General features: G+C 41.1%; 1 protein-coding gene across 1 annotated transcript in view; it reads left to right on the top strand.

Moving 5' to 3' along the window:
• STK39 (serine/threonine kinase 39) overlaps positions 1–18,092 on the top strand; it is a 296,613-nt gene that overhangs the window by 186,024 nt on the left and 92,497 nt on the right. The window contains exons 13-14 of the mRNA XM_055122270.1: positions 2,440–2,502; positions 4,347–4,414. Coding sequence (XP_054978245.1) covers positions 2,440–2,502; positions 4,347–4,414 — 131 coding nt within the window. The remainder of the gene's footprint in view (positions 1–2,439; positions 2,503–4,346; positions 4,415–18,092) is intronic.

Here is an 18,092-nt window from a genome sequence, read left to right as displayed (position 1 = left end):
CAACAGATATTTTATGTATTAACTTCCTCGTGTTTTTCACATTCATAAATGTATGCACCCTAGGTGCCAGAGAGATAGTACAGTGAGTAAGGTCCTTGTTTTTTACGTGACTTTTCTGGCACTTTTCTTTTCGATTCCTGGCATCCCATATGGTCCCCTGAGCACCACTGGGAGTGACTCCTGAGCACTAAGTCAGGAATAAGTCCAGAGCACAGCCAGGTTTGCAGCTCCCCCCCAAAAAAAATATATACCCCGAAGCATGTCTTAATCAAATGGTCAAATTGGGGTAACTATATGGTATTAGTGGTCAAGAAAGAAGTTTTGTTCTGGGAAACCCTGTTTCACAAACTTTTCTCCATGTCTCTCAGTGTTTTCTGAGGAATCCTATTATAAAGATATTATTACTTTATCACTGTCATCCCATTGCTAAGTGATTTGCTCAAGTGGGCATCAGTAACGTCTCCATTGTGAGACTTGTTGTTACTGTTTTTGGCATATCGAATATGCCACAGGTAGCTTGCCAGACTCTGCCGTGTGGGCAGGGATAATTTCGGTAGCTTGCCAGGCTCTCCTAGAGGGATGGAGGAATAGAACCTGGGTCGGCCGCATGCAAGGCAAACGCCCTAACTGCTGTGCTATCGCTCCAGTCCAATATCAGATATTAATATAATAAATATTAAGCCATATTCGTACACTGATGAGAACCACAGGCCAGTCCTATAACATTACATGAAGGATGAGACCTTCACAGTGGGGTACATGAGGTTCCGGCCCCCATGTTTAGTTAAATGCCTCTTGTCCTTTGATAGTTACCTTGGATTAAGGTTGCAGGACAAGAGATGGGACCTCCCAAGGGAAAAACAAAGTTGTCCCCTCTAGTAAATGCCAGGGGGGTTTTGTGAAGGGTAGATTTTGCTCTAATTGCTAACTAGGCTTTTGGTTATATCTCACACCTTGCTTCAGAATATGGAGTCACTCAGCCTGAATGGATCTTAATAAGATTTATTTGTGGCAGGCCAGTATTCTTTGGTTAATGGATACAGGTAGCTTATTCTTCAAATATGTTCTGTTTCCCTCATTTTACTATGGAAATTTTAAAAAATGTATAATAGCATTGAAAGAATTTTATAGAAAACACACAAATACCTATCAGCTAGACTCACCTTCACTGAAATTGCTTTATCTAGATTTATTCATCTAATCTTCTCTCAGTCCAGCTCTATTTTTTAATATATTTTCCAAGTAAATAGCACCACATCAGTATATTTCCCCATATTCATAATAGCTACTTTTTGCTTCTTTATTTGTTTTTTGGGGGCCACACCCGGAAGTGTTCAGTGTTCCCTGGCTCTGTGCTCGGGGAACACTCCTGGTCTGTCTTAGGGCACCATAGGTGGTGAAAGAGATGGGACTCTGGTGGGCCTCGTGAAACTCAAGCACTTTACCCACTGTACTGTCTTGCTTATCCCTAAATGGCTACTTTTGAGGTAGCGCAGAGAGTAAGAATTTTATGTTTAAATAAAATTTTGGGAAACTCTTGCCATAGAAACATTTTCTTATACCTTCTGATTATTTCAGAATTGCTAGTGAATTCAGACATGGAAATTCCTTTTCATTGATTTTCAATACCATTTCTCTTTTCAGGTTTTTTAAGTTTTGTTCTGTTTTGGGTTTTGATCTATTTTGAGTTTTGTTCCAACCACAGAGAATATAAGAATATAAGCAGGGCTTGAGGCAGAAAATTTTAGGGTTATCACACATAGGGTCAGATTCTCTACTTGAAAAATATACCCTATCACACTGGCGTTTCTATGGGGGAAAGTATTTTTTACTACTCATGTCTGGAGAGAGAGAGGGTACAGGGTAGGGTGTTTGCCTTACACCTGGCCACTCCAGGGTCCATCCCTGGCACTATACGTGGTCCTCTAAGCACTGCCAGGTGTGGCAAAAATTCCAGTACATTTATGTTTGAAATTCCATGAGCAAATTGATCAGAGTGATAACTAAAACAGGGACAGGTTTTACTAATCCTAACAACTTTTGTCAGGAGACTCTTTAGATGAATTTTGCAAAAAAAACGTTGTTTTAGATGAAATACTGTTTCATCTTGAACAGTATTCTGGAACAAGGAAATACTGTTTGGATGAAATAAAATACTATTTAGCTGAAGTTTTGAAACAAGGAATCACAAAAGATTCCTAATAATGCTGCTTAAAATATCAGGTATGAGTTCGTCAGTGCGTGCCATCTCCTCTTTAGCTTAGCGGCCTGCCCGTTCCTATCCAGAGTGACATGACGGAGACCGCACTGTGGGAAGTACTGCTTTTCAGTTATTTCAGCCATTTACAATGTTGGTCTGTGCCGATCAGGCCTTACTGTAATCACGCTGACCCCCGTGTCTCACGCTGCTTTCTCTGTGTTCCGTGGCTTCCTGAGCAGATCGCAGTGAACGCCAGCAGTCTACCCGAGCAAATCCAGTCCCTCTCCGTGCAGGACCCTCAGGTATGTTTCTCTGCCGGGCATTCGCTGTTAAAGATGCTTTGTTTAAAGACTTGTCAGCACACTGGCATTTTAGAAAGATACACCGTTTCAGGCTAGTTTTCCCAACTCAGGGGCTTGTAAACTCTCCTTTTTAATGGGCATGGAGAGAAAGAGTACTGTCATTATTCACCATGATTTTCAGAACTCTCCAACCTCTAAATGACAGGGTTGAAAGCAAGAAAGGATTGCCAGGCTGCTGCTGAAATTGCCGGTCCTGTGTGAAATAATAAAAGGAAAGGAAATGACTCACCATTCTGCTAGATTTCCAGCCACAAAACATTGTAGCTAATTGATACTTTTTTTTTTTTGGTTCTTGGCTGGATTTCTCTAGCCTCTTTTCATAATCTTTTATCATTGAATTGAATTTTACAGGCCCATTTATTCCTACAACTTGCCTTGTAAAAATAATAGTCCAGTGAAATAGTGCTGATATTAAAAGTTATATGACAAGATGTGAGTGGGAAATCCTGCTCAGTGGCAGTCAAGGATGTTGGTCTCTCCAGGGGACAGGGCAGTGGACACAGACAGAGAGCAGGTCACCTTGCTGACTTTGCCATGTAATGAAGAGGCTGGCCCTTTTGCTCTCACAGTGGTTATACTTACCTGTTGTCACCAGCCTTGGGACCATAGTTTGTCTCAAAAATCTGTATATTTAACTTCAATTTATTCTTTTCTACCTGTGCTGTGTTTTATGACACTGCTCTATACCAAGGAGACAAAAGCGAAGGGATTTCATGAATGGGGATAATTTTTTAAGGTCAGATGCCCAGGGGCTGTAGTAAAGTGGGTGGGGTTTTTAGCTGGTACCAGATTTAATCCCTGTCACATGGGATTAAACTCTCCGATGGCCCTCTGAGCCCAGCCAGAAATAAGGCCTGAGTAAGGTTGGTATACAAGCCCATCATCCCAGCAGAAAAGGTCAGATATTTATGAGGATGAAAATACTTGAGAGGCTAAGTGGTCCACCTAACCAATTAAAGTCAAAACTAAGATTCAGATTAGATTCTTTTTTTTTACACTTAATCGAGCAACTGAGTAAAACACATTGAGATAAACTATGAATTGGTTGAATGATAAAAAGAAAATTTAAAATAAGAATGGGTCAGAAAGCAAAGAAAATAAGGGAAACTAGAAAATGGATTAAGATAATGAAGGGCCAAGGCTGTGGGTCACAGGTATAAGGTCTTATGTTTCATTGCTGACACTGGAAAAAAGTTTGTGTAGTATAACATGCTGACGTTCAATGACAAGCGTGTTCTATTCTTCATGTTTGTTTTATTCTTCCAGGAACTGTCTGTCTGTGTGTGTGTGTGTGTGTGTCTGTGTGTGTGTGTGTGTGTGTGTGTGTGGTTGGGGGAGGGGAGATATGGTGTTGCTCAGGCCCTCTGGTATAGGAATTACCCCCACAGTGGTGCTTTGGGCTCCAGAACGATACCTTTCCCTGCACCTTGAAAGAGAATGTGACCACCCTTTGTGCATCACAGGACCGATGGGTGTGGGCCCTGGGTGCCCTACATCCCTTTGGATGTCTGATCTTACCTGGGTCCAACAGCAACTCCCAGATCACAGTGCCCACTTGCCAACTGAGGCTTTCTGTGTGAAGCATTCCACATCAGTAGTTGGGATGGGAATATGAATTCTTTCCAGCTTAGACAGGAAGATGACAGGAGGCCAAATTAAGCCTCTCTTTTTTTGTGTTGTGATCTAGTTGGGAAGTTTCCAGAAGGGGCAGTCTACAGTGTGATTTTTCTTCCTTGGCATCTCTTGATAAAGTTTTTCATACCGTTTGCTATTTTTTTTTTAAGGGCTTACCCAACGCTAGTGAAGACTACAGAGAAGCTTCTTGTGCTGTGAACCTTGTTTTAAGATTAAGGTAAATAATGCTGTTGGTTTTGTATCGTCCTATCGTGCAGTATTCTGATCTCCATCATTAACTTTTCATAATATTAGCATAAAATAAAACCCTTAACTGCCTTGATTTCCCCAAGCAGTCACCGGATGCTGCGTTTCCAGGCCTAATTGCTCCCTCCTAATTGCTTGCTAAAGAAGCACCAGTGTTGAGAAAAGCGCCACCAGTGTGTCTTTGGGCTCAGTGGCCCCTTCATTAAGTCTTTTTCTTTTTTCCCTTTGCCTTTTCTTTCTTGCTTTTTTCCCTTTTTTTTCAAAGTAAGATCACAGTAAGAGATTTTTAATGAGTTCCTTTCACACTTCAGCAGTCAGTCTCTGACAGAAATAAACTACGCTTGTACTACAAGTTGCCTGTTGAGAACATTTTTCAGTGGCAGGTTTGATCAGCCACTGTGGAGAAATGACAGATATATTTTGAAAAAACCCTCAGTCTTCGAGGAAATAGATACAAATATAGTACCTGACCTGGCAGTAATGTCTCTGCAACCGGGGAAGGAGAGCTCTGATTTCAAGAGTTTGTAAGAGTGGCAAGTCCATTGTAATTGTAATGTTGTTTCTTAAGAATTTGGTATATCAGGACCAAAGGAGAACTGCTTGAAGGTAATTGTAAGCAGGTTAATGTACCAGCTCCACCGGCACCCCCTTTGTGCTGTTATGGGGGCCACACCTGGCAGTGGGGAAGGGGGTAAGGGATACATCTTGCTGGGATCCAAACCCAGAGCCTCACACATGCAAAGAAGGTGCTCTACCACTTGGGCCGCATCCCAAGCCACCTGAATGTGTTTAGAGACATTATACGTGTGTTCTCCTTCAACAAGTAAGTAAATAAAATAATGAGGTCAACGGACCATTTTTATAGCTGTGGCTATAAAAATTGAATTCACATTTAAGGATACTTTTCAACCCTATGAGTTATTATCATCTGTCAGAATGGATTATCATCTGCATAATCACCCCTTTCTTCTGATGGCCATACACAACCCCTGGTGGATTTGCACTTACCAGGGGAACCTCACAATCCCCTTTGGTGTGATTTAATTCAGGGTTGTTGTTCCAGTCAAAAAATAAAGTCATGGGGCCGGAGAAATAGCTTAAGGGGCGGGATCACTTGTCTGGCATGTATGAGTCTCCAGGTTTGATCCCTGACACTGCCTGGCTTTCCCCAAACAGCACAGGGGTAGAGCACTTTGGCCCCCAGTACTCCCTGGCGTCGCTCTCAGGAAAAGTGGAATCATTGCTAGACACTCTTTCTTGTCCTTGGAATTAGCCTTCTTTATTGCTCACAATTTGTGAATATAACAGTCTTCAAAAAATGAAGCTCCAGCCTTTCTCTCCTCTTCTTTCAACTGCCCTCCCACCCCGAAATCCCTCCCCCACCTCCAGGATCAAACCTGGGTCAGCTGCTTGCAAAGAAAGCACTTTCACCCCTGTACTATCACTTTGGAGAGAGAGCCCATCCCTCTCGGAGAGCCCGGCAAGCCACTGAGAGTATCCCACCTGCACGGCAGAGCCTGGCAAGCTACCCGTGGCATATTCAATAGCCAAAAACAGTAACAAGTCTCACAATGAAGATGTTACTGGGATCCGCTCGAGCAAATCGATGAACAATGGGATGACAGTGCAACTGTCACTTCAGCCCCTGCCTGTTCCTTTGCTTTAGGACTCTGGAACCATGTTTTTTTTATTATGTATATATTTATTCTTCACCTTGATTCTTCACTCATTCATTCACTTATGCGACTAATATTATAAGAATCCCACGTTCTGTAGGACCCATTGTTTGTCTCTGAGATGCAATATGTGGGGCAGTGCAGATGGCTAACTGAGTGACACAGTGCTGAAAGTGACCTTTAGAAACCAATCATCCAGCCTCCTCTATTATATATATATATATATATATATATATATATATATGCAGGAATATTTCCTCTTGCTTCTCTGCTGGGTATTTACCTAGCCTCTGCACATATTGCAGCTGGGTATTCCTCTCCCACTCCCCACCCCCCGCCATGATCACCTCTGTGATACTGAAAGCTTTGCTCTGCCTCATCTTCCTCCTGGAGATATTAATGGTACCTTTTCTGGACTTGGACATATTTAAATTCTGCTTATTTTAAGTATCAGAATCTCTGGAGAAAGTTTCCCAGAAAGCAAGTTAAAATACAAATTCCTGAGCATTACATCCAGATGATGTTCATAGACACTTAAACAACAAAGAATGAATGCATTCCCTCATTTTTCTGAGCACCATTACACATTTGCAGGGCTATTGTGTTTTCCTTGGAAAACCAGTAAAAGAAACTTTGTCTTACAGTAAATTCTGTAAACCTCCCATCCCACCAATAATCACTACTTACCTTTATTCACACTTAGTCTTTTCCTCACAGACTAGGTAGTTTTCCTGAGTTTTAACTCATTAGTCCACTAGCCTGCACAGGATTCCATGAACAAAGGGTTCCATCTCCTTTGTTCAGGTAAATCAAGAATGCACACTATCTATTGAGAATGCACATGTGCACTCACACACACACACACACACACACACACACACACACACACACACCACACCTGTGGGAGTGGGGGGAAATTCGAGAAGCTTACAGATTCTATGCATTGTTACAAAAAAGAAATTTGTTCAGCTTTATTTTGGAATTCTTTTGACCTTAGAACTCTTCATGGTTTTTTTTTTTTTCCCAGTTTAAAGTAGTGTCTTTTAAATGCAGAATTCTGAGGTGCTGAGCAGGCTGAAATACAGTGATAAAAGTGACTTATTTGGGGCTGGAGTGACAGTACAGCAGACAGGGCTCTTTCTTGCACATGGCCGACCAGGGTTTGATCTCCTGAGTGTAAAACTAGGAGTAAACCCTGAGCACAGCCAGGTGTAGCCCAACAACAACAATAAAAATCAATGAAGAGTGACTTATTTTTGCAGTTCACACTATGTATTTTACTTAACCCAGCCAAAATTTTCATTGCCTTTTGAGGGACAAATGTACTTTGATGACAAATTGAGCGTGACTCCATAGTCCCAACAAAACCCCTCATTGTTTTTTCCACTTGACAGGTTATCAGCCTAAATTGGAAGAACGACTTGTGTATTAAAAATCTCTGTCTTAACATTTATCACTATTATAATGAAACTGTGGTTTTTGACTCATTGCTTACTCATCATATGTTTCAGTCATGATGTCAAAGTGTCATAGTTACAATGTTTGGTGGATATATGTCACTTGTCAGTCAAATGAACCTCTCTTCTACATTTAATCTAAGACAGTAATCAATGTCCGGCAGCCATTCAAGTAGGACAGAGCCTTCAAGCATCTGTTGAAAACTGTTTGTATTATGAATGACTTCAGTTTCAACCAAGTACTGAAGTCAGTACTTGTTTTTTTGGGTACAGAACCGTATTGGTTCTACTGCTATTTAGTATACAACTCTCAGAAGGGTATTGTAAAAGGTGACATTGAAAGTGTTGTTGAAATGATGTCTTATCAGTTTGATTTTCATAAAGCTATCCACCTAAAAACAGAAAAATTGACATGGAGTTCAATATAAACTTATTTACATTGAACATATGTTGATGTCTTGTTATTTATATATATTTTTTGCTAAATGCTTACTAGATATTTGTTTAGACTAGCGTTTTCATATTTGAACACTCCTGAATCTTATGGTAAATCTTTGGATTCCCCTGAAGTTAGCCTTTGTAGTTTAAGTCTCGATTGTGTGGTTTTGAAAGTTAAAAGTTAAATGCTCTTAGAATTATGTACTGATATGATTACATAAGCAGCAAATGCATTCATTCATTCGCTCTTCTTACTTTTTTTTTTTTGCTTTTTGGGTCACACCCAGCAATGCACAGGGGTCACTCCTGGCTCATGTACTCAGGAATCACCCCTGGCGGTGCTCGGGGGACCATATGGGATGCTGGGGATCGAACCCGGGTCAGCCGCATGCAAGGCAAACACCCTACCCACTGTTCTATCACTCCAGCCCGCATTCATTCATTCTTGAATGATTTATTGAACATTTTCTGTATGTAGCAATGGAAACTAGAACAATGTTTTGCCCTGCAGGAGCTGGTGTTTTAGAGCCTGGGCAAGGAACAATTAAAAAATTCAAATTATGTGTATATCCCAAGTTCTCTTGGAAAATTTGGGATGATAAAGCAACCTTGGGAACATCAAGTATAGGGTTGCTATTCTGGAATAAGGAAGGCTTATTATTTTCTGATGCTGTGTAACAAGTTACCACAGAGAGTGCCTTGAAAGGACACCCATTTATTTCATAGTTTATATTGACCAAAAGTTTGGGCACAGTGTACCTGTTCTCTGCTACTTTTCACAAGACTGAAGTTATGGTGCACTCATCCAGTACTCAAGATCTTCTTTTAAGCTTATTTGACTGTTGGCAGATTTCAGTTTCTTTCAGGTGTGGACCACTCCTACAGGAAGCCTTACTTCACAGATAGGACTTTACTCTTTCAAGGGAATTAGTAAACCATGTTCCTTTCTCCACAAGGGCTCAGGACTATGTGAAAGGGTTTGCACCTGCTTAAGCAGCCTCAGGATCATCTCCCTTTTGAACAACTCAGAGTCAGCTAATTCAGTGTCTTGATTACATCTGCAAAATTTCTTTACCTTTGTCATCTTATATAACTTAATTACAGGACTGATGACCCATCATATTTAAAACTCCTGTTCATACTCAGGGGAGAGAATGAAGCAGGGCATGTGAACCAGGGGATAAGAATATTGAAGGCCTTTACAGAATTCTGCCTGACCCAGATGACCTCTCTAAGTAAAGTAATATTTGAACAGGCTCCTGGTAGAAGTAAGAAGTCAAAGCATGAAGTTGTTTGGAGCAAAATTTTCAAGCAGAGCAAACAGAGGTTGCAGTGATTCTGAGCAGAAAGTATGTGGTGAAAAACTATAAAACCAGCGAGGAATCCAGTTGGTATGACCAGAATGGGTAGGGGATGAGATCAGGGAGTTAACAGGAATTGAATCATATAAGGCCATTTAGACTGTTGTGAAGAACCATTGGGGTTTGCAAGCACAAAAGGGACAGGATTTAAGTTAAATATTTAGTGAAAAAAATTTTTTGGATTATAGCTTAGGCCCTGAGATTTTAGCAGCCTCTCCTTACTCGTCTTTCCCAATGATTAGAAGCCCTTTCAGGGTCAGGGGAATGAGAGAAATAGAGACATTACTGGTGCCTGCTCGAGTAAATCCACCAACCAATGGGATGACAGTGATACAGTGATAGTTCAGACATTGGATACAGTTGCTAAACTTGACAGTTTTGATGTACAAATTTACTCCACCCACCACCATCCAGGTGCCCATGACCCTCTGCCACTGCTCTTAGGTAAACACTCAGGTGCTGAGATGCCTTGTGAAGATCAGTCCTAGAGGGTGGAAGTGGAGTTAGTCCCCTGGCTTTGTGGTGATGCAAGGGGCAATGTTGTATCCAACTGTGTTGGGGAGTAATGGGCATGGCAAACAGCAGCTGGGCTCTGGGTGGAAGAGTGAGAGCTCAGATTACTTAACATTTTGACCCTGAAACTGTAGGTGAGTAAAGTTTCAGTTTATTAGTATGGAGAAGTGATATGGAGTTGTATGTTTAGGTGGAATTCAGTCTTGGATATGTTCAATTTAAGGTGTCTAGGGGGCTGGAGCAATAGTACAGCAGGTAGGGTGTTTGCCTTGCACACGGCCAACCTGGGTTCGACTCCCAGCATCCTGAGCACCGCCAGGGGTAATTCCTGAGTGCAAAGCCAGGAGTAGCCCCTGTACATAGCTGGGTGTGACCCAAAAAGCAAAAATAAATAAAAAATAAATACAGGAATCTCAGGCTGGAGAAATAGCACAGCGAGTAGGGTGTTTGCCTTGCACGCAGCCGACCTGGGTTTGATTCCCAGCATCCCATATGGCCTCCTGAGCACTGCCAGGGTACTGCCAGCACATTCAGGTAATTTCCTGAGTGCAGAGCCAGGAGTAACCCCTGTGCATCGCTGGGTGTGACCCAAAAAGCAAAAAAATAAAATAAAATAAAAAATTTAAGGTATTTGTTAAACATATATGGGGTGATGTGGAGTAGGCATTTGGGTCTGTGAGTGTAGATTTTCCCAAAAGATAAAGTTTTGGGAGCCAGAGACATAATACACTGGGTATGGGGTAAAGGGGGGACTTAACCTTGCATGCAACTGACCTGGGTTTGATACTCTTCACCACATATACACCCACCCACCACCACCTCCCAGGAATGATCCCTGAGCATTTCTGGGTGTGCCCCAGAATAAAAACATAAATATAAAGACAAAGCAAAAAAAATATGTAATGTATTGGACACTTGAGTTGTTTCCAAATATTGGCTATTGTGGATAGTATTGCAAGGAACATAGGGTACAAATAACTTTTCTCCATTTTGTGTTATGGCCCTTTGGGTATGTATATCCAAAGAAATGGAGTTGCTGGGTTAAATGGAAGTTCAATTCCTAGATTTTTTTTTAGGAATGTCCATATTGTTTTCCAGAAAAGCTGAACCAGTCAACATTCCCAGCAGTGAATGCTGAACCAGTCGTCAGCAGTGAAAGAGAGTCTCTTTCCCCCCCTACATAGAAACTATGGCACATGTACTCAATGGATATTACTCAGCCATCAGAAAAGATAGATTCATGAAATTTGGTGCTACATAGAGGGACCTAGAGATACTAGAGTCAGGCCGATAGCATGGTCCCCAAGTTGGATTATCCTGATGTGTCCTAAAATATAGACATGTAGCTATAATTAAAATGGGTGCATTTTAAAACATTCATCCAGGCTTATGTGGGCACACCTACAGCCCTAGCTTCAGAATTGTGGTTTAAAACATAGACAAATATGGGTCATAGGTGTTATGGAAATGTCATTCATGGTCTGTTCTGTAAAGGGTGAGTGTTTCCTGCTCTTTCTCACTACCTCACCTACCCCTCACAACTTTCTTTTTGTACAGCCTTTAAAGCCACATGCCTTCTGTGTTGGACTTTGCCATACAATTTCTTCATTATCCCAGTCCCATTTAAAATCACACTGGGATCTTTTTACCATCTCTGAGCTCAGATCGTGTGAGAGGAAGCTGGCTGGATGTTCTGGCCTGACTTCTGGAGAGCCATACCCTTTAGAGTGCATCTGTCTCATTCCTTTTCATCTTCGCATCAAGACTCATACATGCATATATACACATGGAAAGCACACATGGCTGGAGCGATAGCACAGCGGTAGGGTGTTCCCCTTTCATGCAGCTGACCCATGTTCGATTCCTCCGCCCCTCTTGGAGAGCCTGGCAAGCTACCCATGGCGTATTGGATATGCCAAAAACAGTAACAATAAGTCTCACATTGAGAGACGTTACTGTGCCCGCTCAAACAAATCGATGAACAACTGGATGACTGACAGTGAAAGCACACATATATGTTCAACTATGTACATAAGTATACAGGCACCTATTCCTCCACGCATATACACATATACATGCCTCCACACGTATACATCTCCCACCACTCCCCCACCCTCACCTCTCACTTTACCTCTGAATCACGCCCGCCTAGACAACCTGCCTGGGTGTTGGGAAACATGATGCTTACCTTTCTTAGCTCCTGAGGCCATCAGGGCATTACTGTGATGTGCGTTGTGTTCTCCATGCTGGTGGGCAGAGACTTCTGTTCAATTTGACCTTTCTTAGGTCCTTAACTAAGGCTACGTGGGTGCCTGCCACCACCTCTTGGAAAGGTCACACTGACATCCTTCCTGACTGAGCATTGCATGCTCACCTCTCAGGAATATGGTTTCCTCCCTCTCCCCAAACCCACTGCACAATGTCAGGTACACTACACCTTCATTTTGTGAGTAGGAAACTGGGAAACATTTTGCTTTTCAAGTTGTCACATTCCTTTTGGCTTGAAGTAGTGCGTTTCTCCGTTATCTATGGTGAAAAGACTAAGGATGCAAAAGGCTAATTCTTTGCTTAAAAACTCAAGTACCCTTTTCTGGTTTTAAAGAGAGCCCTGTGGCCACTCAATACTCCTATTGCAGACCACAACACCCAAAAGGAGAGAGAGAGAACTAAAGGGAATATCCTGCCACAGAGGCGGTGGGGGGGAAGGGTGGGGGGAGGGGGGATGGGATTAGGAGGTGGGAGGGATACTGGGTTCACTGGTGGTGGAGAATGGACACTGGTAGAGGGAATGGTGCTCGAACATTGTATGAGGGAAACACAAGTATGAAAATGTGTAAATCTGTTACTGTACCCTCATGGTGACTCACTAATTAAAAAAAATAAAATAAAACTCAAGAAAGAGAGAAAGAGCCTGTAGGATTTTTTTTTTTTTTTTAAAGAGAGCCCTGTGGGAGAAGGCAGTTAGGATAGAGAAGGGACCACTATGACCACTATGACAAAGATAGTTGGAAATGATCACTTTGGATAAGAACTGCATGTTGAAAATAGGTAAAGGAACAAACAGATAACCTCTCCAGTGGTAGTATCTGCTTTTCAAGCCATAATGCCCAGAGGGAGAGGGAGAGGAAGGAGGAGGAGGGAGGAGAGTGGTGGGAGGAGAGAGAGAAGGAATGTGCCAGCTATAGAGACAGGCAGACCCAAGTAGCAGGAGGGAAACTGGGGACATTGGTTGAGGGATGGGAATTGCAACACTTTATGACTGAAACCCAACCATGAACAACAGCTTTGTAACTGTATATATCATGGTGATTCAATTAAAAAAAAATTAAGGAAAAAAATAAAAGGGCCCTGTTATTGGCACACTGGCAAAGGATTTGGTGCTATAATGTTACATGTCTAAAACATTAATATCAATACTGCTATAAATCATGATAATAAATAAAAACAATCTATGTTAAAAAAATAGACCTTAATGATAAATGCTGGATAAAGTTAAAATGCCATTTTTTTCTTTTCCTTTTATGTTCTTTTCAAAAAAATGTTCCCTGTGCATTTCATGGGTAATTGTTGTCTGTATTATGAAAAATGAGTATTATATAGATTGTTACAAGATAAGGAAATGAGTCCTCTTAAATATGTCTTAGGAGAGAAGTACCAAATAGGCTATCATAATTTACATATTACTTGGGTATGGTAGTGCATTTTCTGCACTAACATTTTCCCATTAGCATATTATTTTTACAAAGCAGATATTCCAGCATAAGCCTGTGGTTGTAAAATCAGACTCAGTGATTTGGAAAAATGATAAATGTCATTTGAATTATCAATCCCCTTTGTGTCAGATGCTATTGATACTCTAACTGCTCAGCCCTGTGGATTGTTTTTCTGATTTTTGTTGATGGCAGTCATGACACATGTCAGAGTAATTCTTTGGTATTATTTGTCCCGTCAATTGATCATACTAGGTTTTCTATTTTATTTTCCAGCAGTGTTATTTACCTTGTTGGGCCAGACCCCTAAACACACAGAGTAGCTCTTCTGCTTGTGGGGAAAGATGAGTGATCTCTCACAATCACGATCATGAAATCCCGTTAATCACCGATTTCTCGGGCGGGCTCAGTAACCTCTCATTTTGTCCTTTCCCTGAGATCTTAGAAGTCTATCTCAACTCAGCCTTCCCAAGGATGTCGCACTGGGGGCTCTTCCAGGGTCAGGGGAATGAGATCCAGTTTGTTACTGGATTTAGCATATGAATACACCATGTGAAGCTTACAAGGCTGTCCTATGTGGGCAGGAAACTCTCAGAAGATTGCCATTTTCTCCCAGAGGGAGAAGTAGGCTACAAGATATCACTTCTGGGAGCTTGTTTTTAAGTCTCTCTTTGAATGTTGGCCGTTGATGGGATTACACACACCTGGGTTCCTCTGCTGGTACCTTCATGCATGAGGCCTGTCTGAACGTGTCAAGAGGGGCCTCGAGCATGGCTGTAGGTAGGTTCTGGTGGTCTTCGGCTGCCGGGAGCTAGGGGTGGGGAGGGAAGCTGGAGCCCATCCCCTCCGAGGGGGCCTGGGGAAGACAGCCAGGTGTGCGGGCAAGAGGCTCTCTAAAGCAGGATATTTTCGTTCCTTCTTCCTTCCTTCCTTCCTTCCTTCCTTCCTTCCTTCCTTCCTTCCTTCCTTCCTTCCTTCCTTCCTTCCTTCCTTCCTTCCTTCCTTCCTTCCTTCCTTCCTTCCTTCCTTCCTTCCTTCTCTTTCTTTCTCTCTCTCTTTCTTTCTTTCTTTCTTTCTTTCTTTCTTTCTTTCTTTCTTTCTTTCTTTCTTTCTTTCTTTCTTTCTTTCTTTCTTTCTTTCTTTCTTTCTTTCTCTTTTCTTCTTGCTTTCTTGCATTCCTTTTTTCCTTCTTTCTTTCCTCTTTTTCTCTTTTAACAAAAATCATCTCACATGGTAGTATTGCCTACTCTGGCTTAGTTCTAGTACAAGGCAAACTTAATTTTTTGGTGCAGTATAGACTTGTGTGCAAATTATGATTTAATAAAGACTGCTAAAACAATGTTGATCACTGTTTGGGCATCAGCATACTTGAATTGTAATTCTATATATTCATCATTCAGGAGGGATTTGCACTCTTAAATGGTTCTCTAGCCTGTAAAATGGGTTTAATTGCATAATTCTTACCAGTCAAGTGCCTTGGAAGCTTGATTATTTTTTTCCCCAAAAGGGTAAATTGGATAGATATAATGTTCAGTTGTGGCAATGCCTTTTTTTAAGTACATTATTTTTTCCTCAATAAACTATATGTTTATGGCTTTTGTGTGTGTCAGAGGCTTCGTTAAAAATCTGAAGATGAATTTGACCATGTAGTGTGTAGACAGAGAGCTCTGACCTGGTCCAAACAAGTCTAACAAAAGATAGAAAGTGATAAATGCAGTAAGAAGACAGATGAAAAGGAGAGCTCTGAGTAGTTAAAGGAAGTTGAGAATCCTTTTGTCTGAGTGGTACATTTGGGTTATTTGTTCCTATAGTAACCAGTTTTTTTTAAAAAAAAAAACAGCAACAAAAATTTGAGAAGAGCAGTGGTTAGGATGAATCCAGACACAGCATCAGGCTGTGGTCTTTGATAAGAACCAAATAACACTGAAATGGTTTCTGACAAGAGCATATTTGCTTTTCAGCAGAATGTATTATGTAGGCACCAAGTATTTATAAATAGACTTTTTAGTGTGAAGAATATTTGGCTTTTACTTCATTTTTTTTAAATGTTCTATTTTACTTTCTTTCCTCTGAAAAAGTAGTTTTTGGCCTTGTCTTGGCTTGATTGTCAGCGACATCCTTCCAAAAGTTGAAGGTACCTATTATGGGACAGGCAGCGTGTGCGGGAAGTCCTGTGTGTGCTCTCATTTCATTTAGTAGTCATAAACATCTACATCATCAGTACTATTGCTGTTTCATACTTCACAGATGAAGAGGTGAATAAGGGTAAAGTTGTGGGAATAGCTTGTCCAAAACTGTACAAAAGAAAGTCGAAGCCTGACTTGAAACTGTGTCAGTCTAACACACTGGTAGGTTCTGTTCTCCCTTTGGCCCTGCTCTCTGCAGTTGCTTTGATTTAGTTTCTAGGTCACACCTGGTTATGTACAAGTTTATTCTGGTACTGTGCTCCGAAATCATGCCTAGCGGGGCTTGGGGAAACTGTACGTGGTAACAGGAAACCAGGTTTGGCTGTGTGCAAGGAAGTTCCTTATTATAGTACCTCTCTGGTCCTCAGATTTGCATTTTGTATGCAGCAAGAAATCCAGATACTTCGAGTATTTACCTGTCTTCTAATTAACATCTCTTGAAACAATTGTTTTAACAGCATTTCTTCATAAGTTCATCATTAAATATTGTGGCAGTAATACCTAAAAGTATTTTGGAGGAGATGCTAAAGATGACAGTGCAAATAACAGCCAACACTTATCCCTGTTATCACTGTCATCCCGTTGCTCATCGATTTGCTCAAGCGGGCACCAGTAATGTCTCCATTGTGAGACTTGTTACTGTTTTTGGCATATCAAATACGCCCCGGGTAGCTTGCCAGGCTCTGCCATGCGGATAGGATGCTCTTGGTAGCTTGCTGGGCTCACCTTGTATAATTTTATAAGCACTGTCACATCACTTGCCAGGTTTAATAAGTTTTTAATTTTTTTAAATTTTTTTTCTCTTCCAGCCTGTGTTTGCTCCCAAGGATGTAACAGAAAGATTGAAATTGTTAGTAACTCTTCAAGAGCTAGTATGGTCAGGATGGACTGAATCTTGGGACCTTTTTTTTCCCTACTTGCTGGAGTCTGAGACTGCTGGACTCTCAGCAACCCCTGCCTGCGTGTTGCAGCCCCTGAGAGGAAGCTCATGGCCTCACTCTTACTCTTGGAGTGCTTTAAGCCTTAGAACCATCTTCTGAAACTTTCTCACCCAAATCCCAAATAGCGGAGCTGGCAGAATCTCCTCAGTGTGGTCAAAGAGGTTTGAACTCTGCCTCTCACTGGTCAGGCCAGGACTTGGAGCCACTGACTTGTGTCTTGTGATTGAATCCAGAATCATTGGTTGTATGGTGTATAGAATAGGTTTGTGGGAAATGGAGGGGAGTGTGGGTGCTGGTAGGATGAGGTGGTATTGATTTTTTTGTTTCTGTTTTTTTGTTTTTGTTTTTGTTTGCATTTACAAGATTCTTCTTGTAAATGTGCGAAAAGAAATCAGATTTGTATTCAGAGAATTTAGCAATGATAAGGAAGAAAAATAGAAACCATTTGTTCTGAAGATAATGTTAATTTATTTCCTAATAGAGCAAGAACGTATATCTAAAGAAAAAATTTGGGTCTCTTGATTTCAGTGCTGTTGACTCTGTGGTTTGGATTTTGCGCTTGTCATTCCTTAACACCACCTTTGTACCTGAATCCCCTGACCTGGCCCCCACTGCTTCTCATGTATCACTTATTCCCCTCTCCTCCACTCTCTTTTTCCTTCTCCTCCCTATACACTGGGGCCCTGGTTGATCTGGGCGTGCCCCCTTTAAAAGATTACATTTCCTCATCCAGGTATTCTGAATACCATATATAAGTGATATCATCAGTGCTTATCTTTCTTCTGGCTTTCTTAATATGATATCTTCCAGCTCCATCCATGTTGCCCCGAATTGCATGATTTCATCATTGCTACAGCTATGTGTAGTATTCTATTGTGTATATATTTCACATCTTTATGATTCTCTTATCTGTCAGACATCTAGGTTGATTCCAAATCTTAGCTATTGTATTGAGCACTGCAATAAATAATGGTACATATGAAAAAAATATACTTTCAAAAAGTTTGAAAGAATAAGTACTTTTAGTAACAAATAGTAATGTAAAGATGTTTATTTATTTTCATGTGACATATAGGTACCTTAGAAATTTAGAAAACCAGAACTGTGTTAAAGGGGAAAAGTAGCAAGAAATAAATTCTGTAATCTCACTATCTAGGGATCATCAGTATTAGCCTCTGGATAAACAGTCTTCTGCTCTTTTCTACATGCATGTTAATGTGTACTTTAAGTCTTTTTAACTTTTTTTGTAAACATTTTATGCATATAATTCAGTGTTTTATAATTGCTTAGTCTTGGATATCTTTGTGTGTGTGTGTGGAGGGGGTACACACCCTGAAGTGCTGAGGGTTTACTCCTGACTTTGAGTT

Source organism: Sorex araneus, chromosome X (assembly GCF_027595985.1).
Source record: "Sorex araneus isolate mSorAra2 chromosome X, mSorAra2.pri, whole genome shotgun sequence".
Lineage (NCBI taxonomy): Eukaryota > Metazoa > Chordata > Mammalia > Eulipotyphla > Soricidae > Sorex > Sorex araneus.
This window is presented reverse-complemented; position numbering and strand designations above follow the sequence as displayed.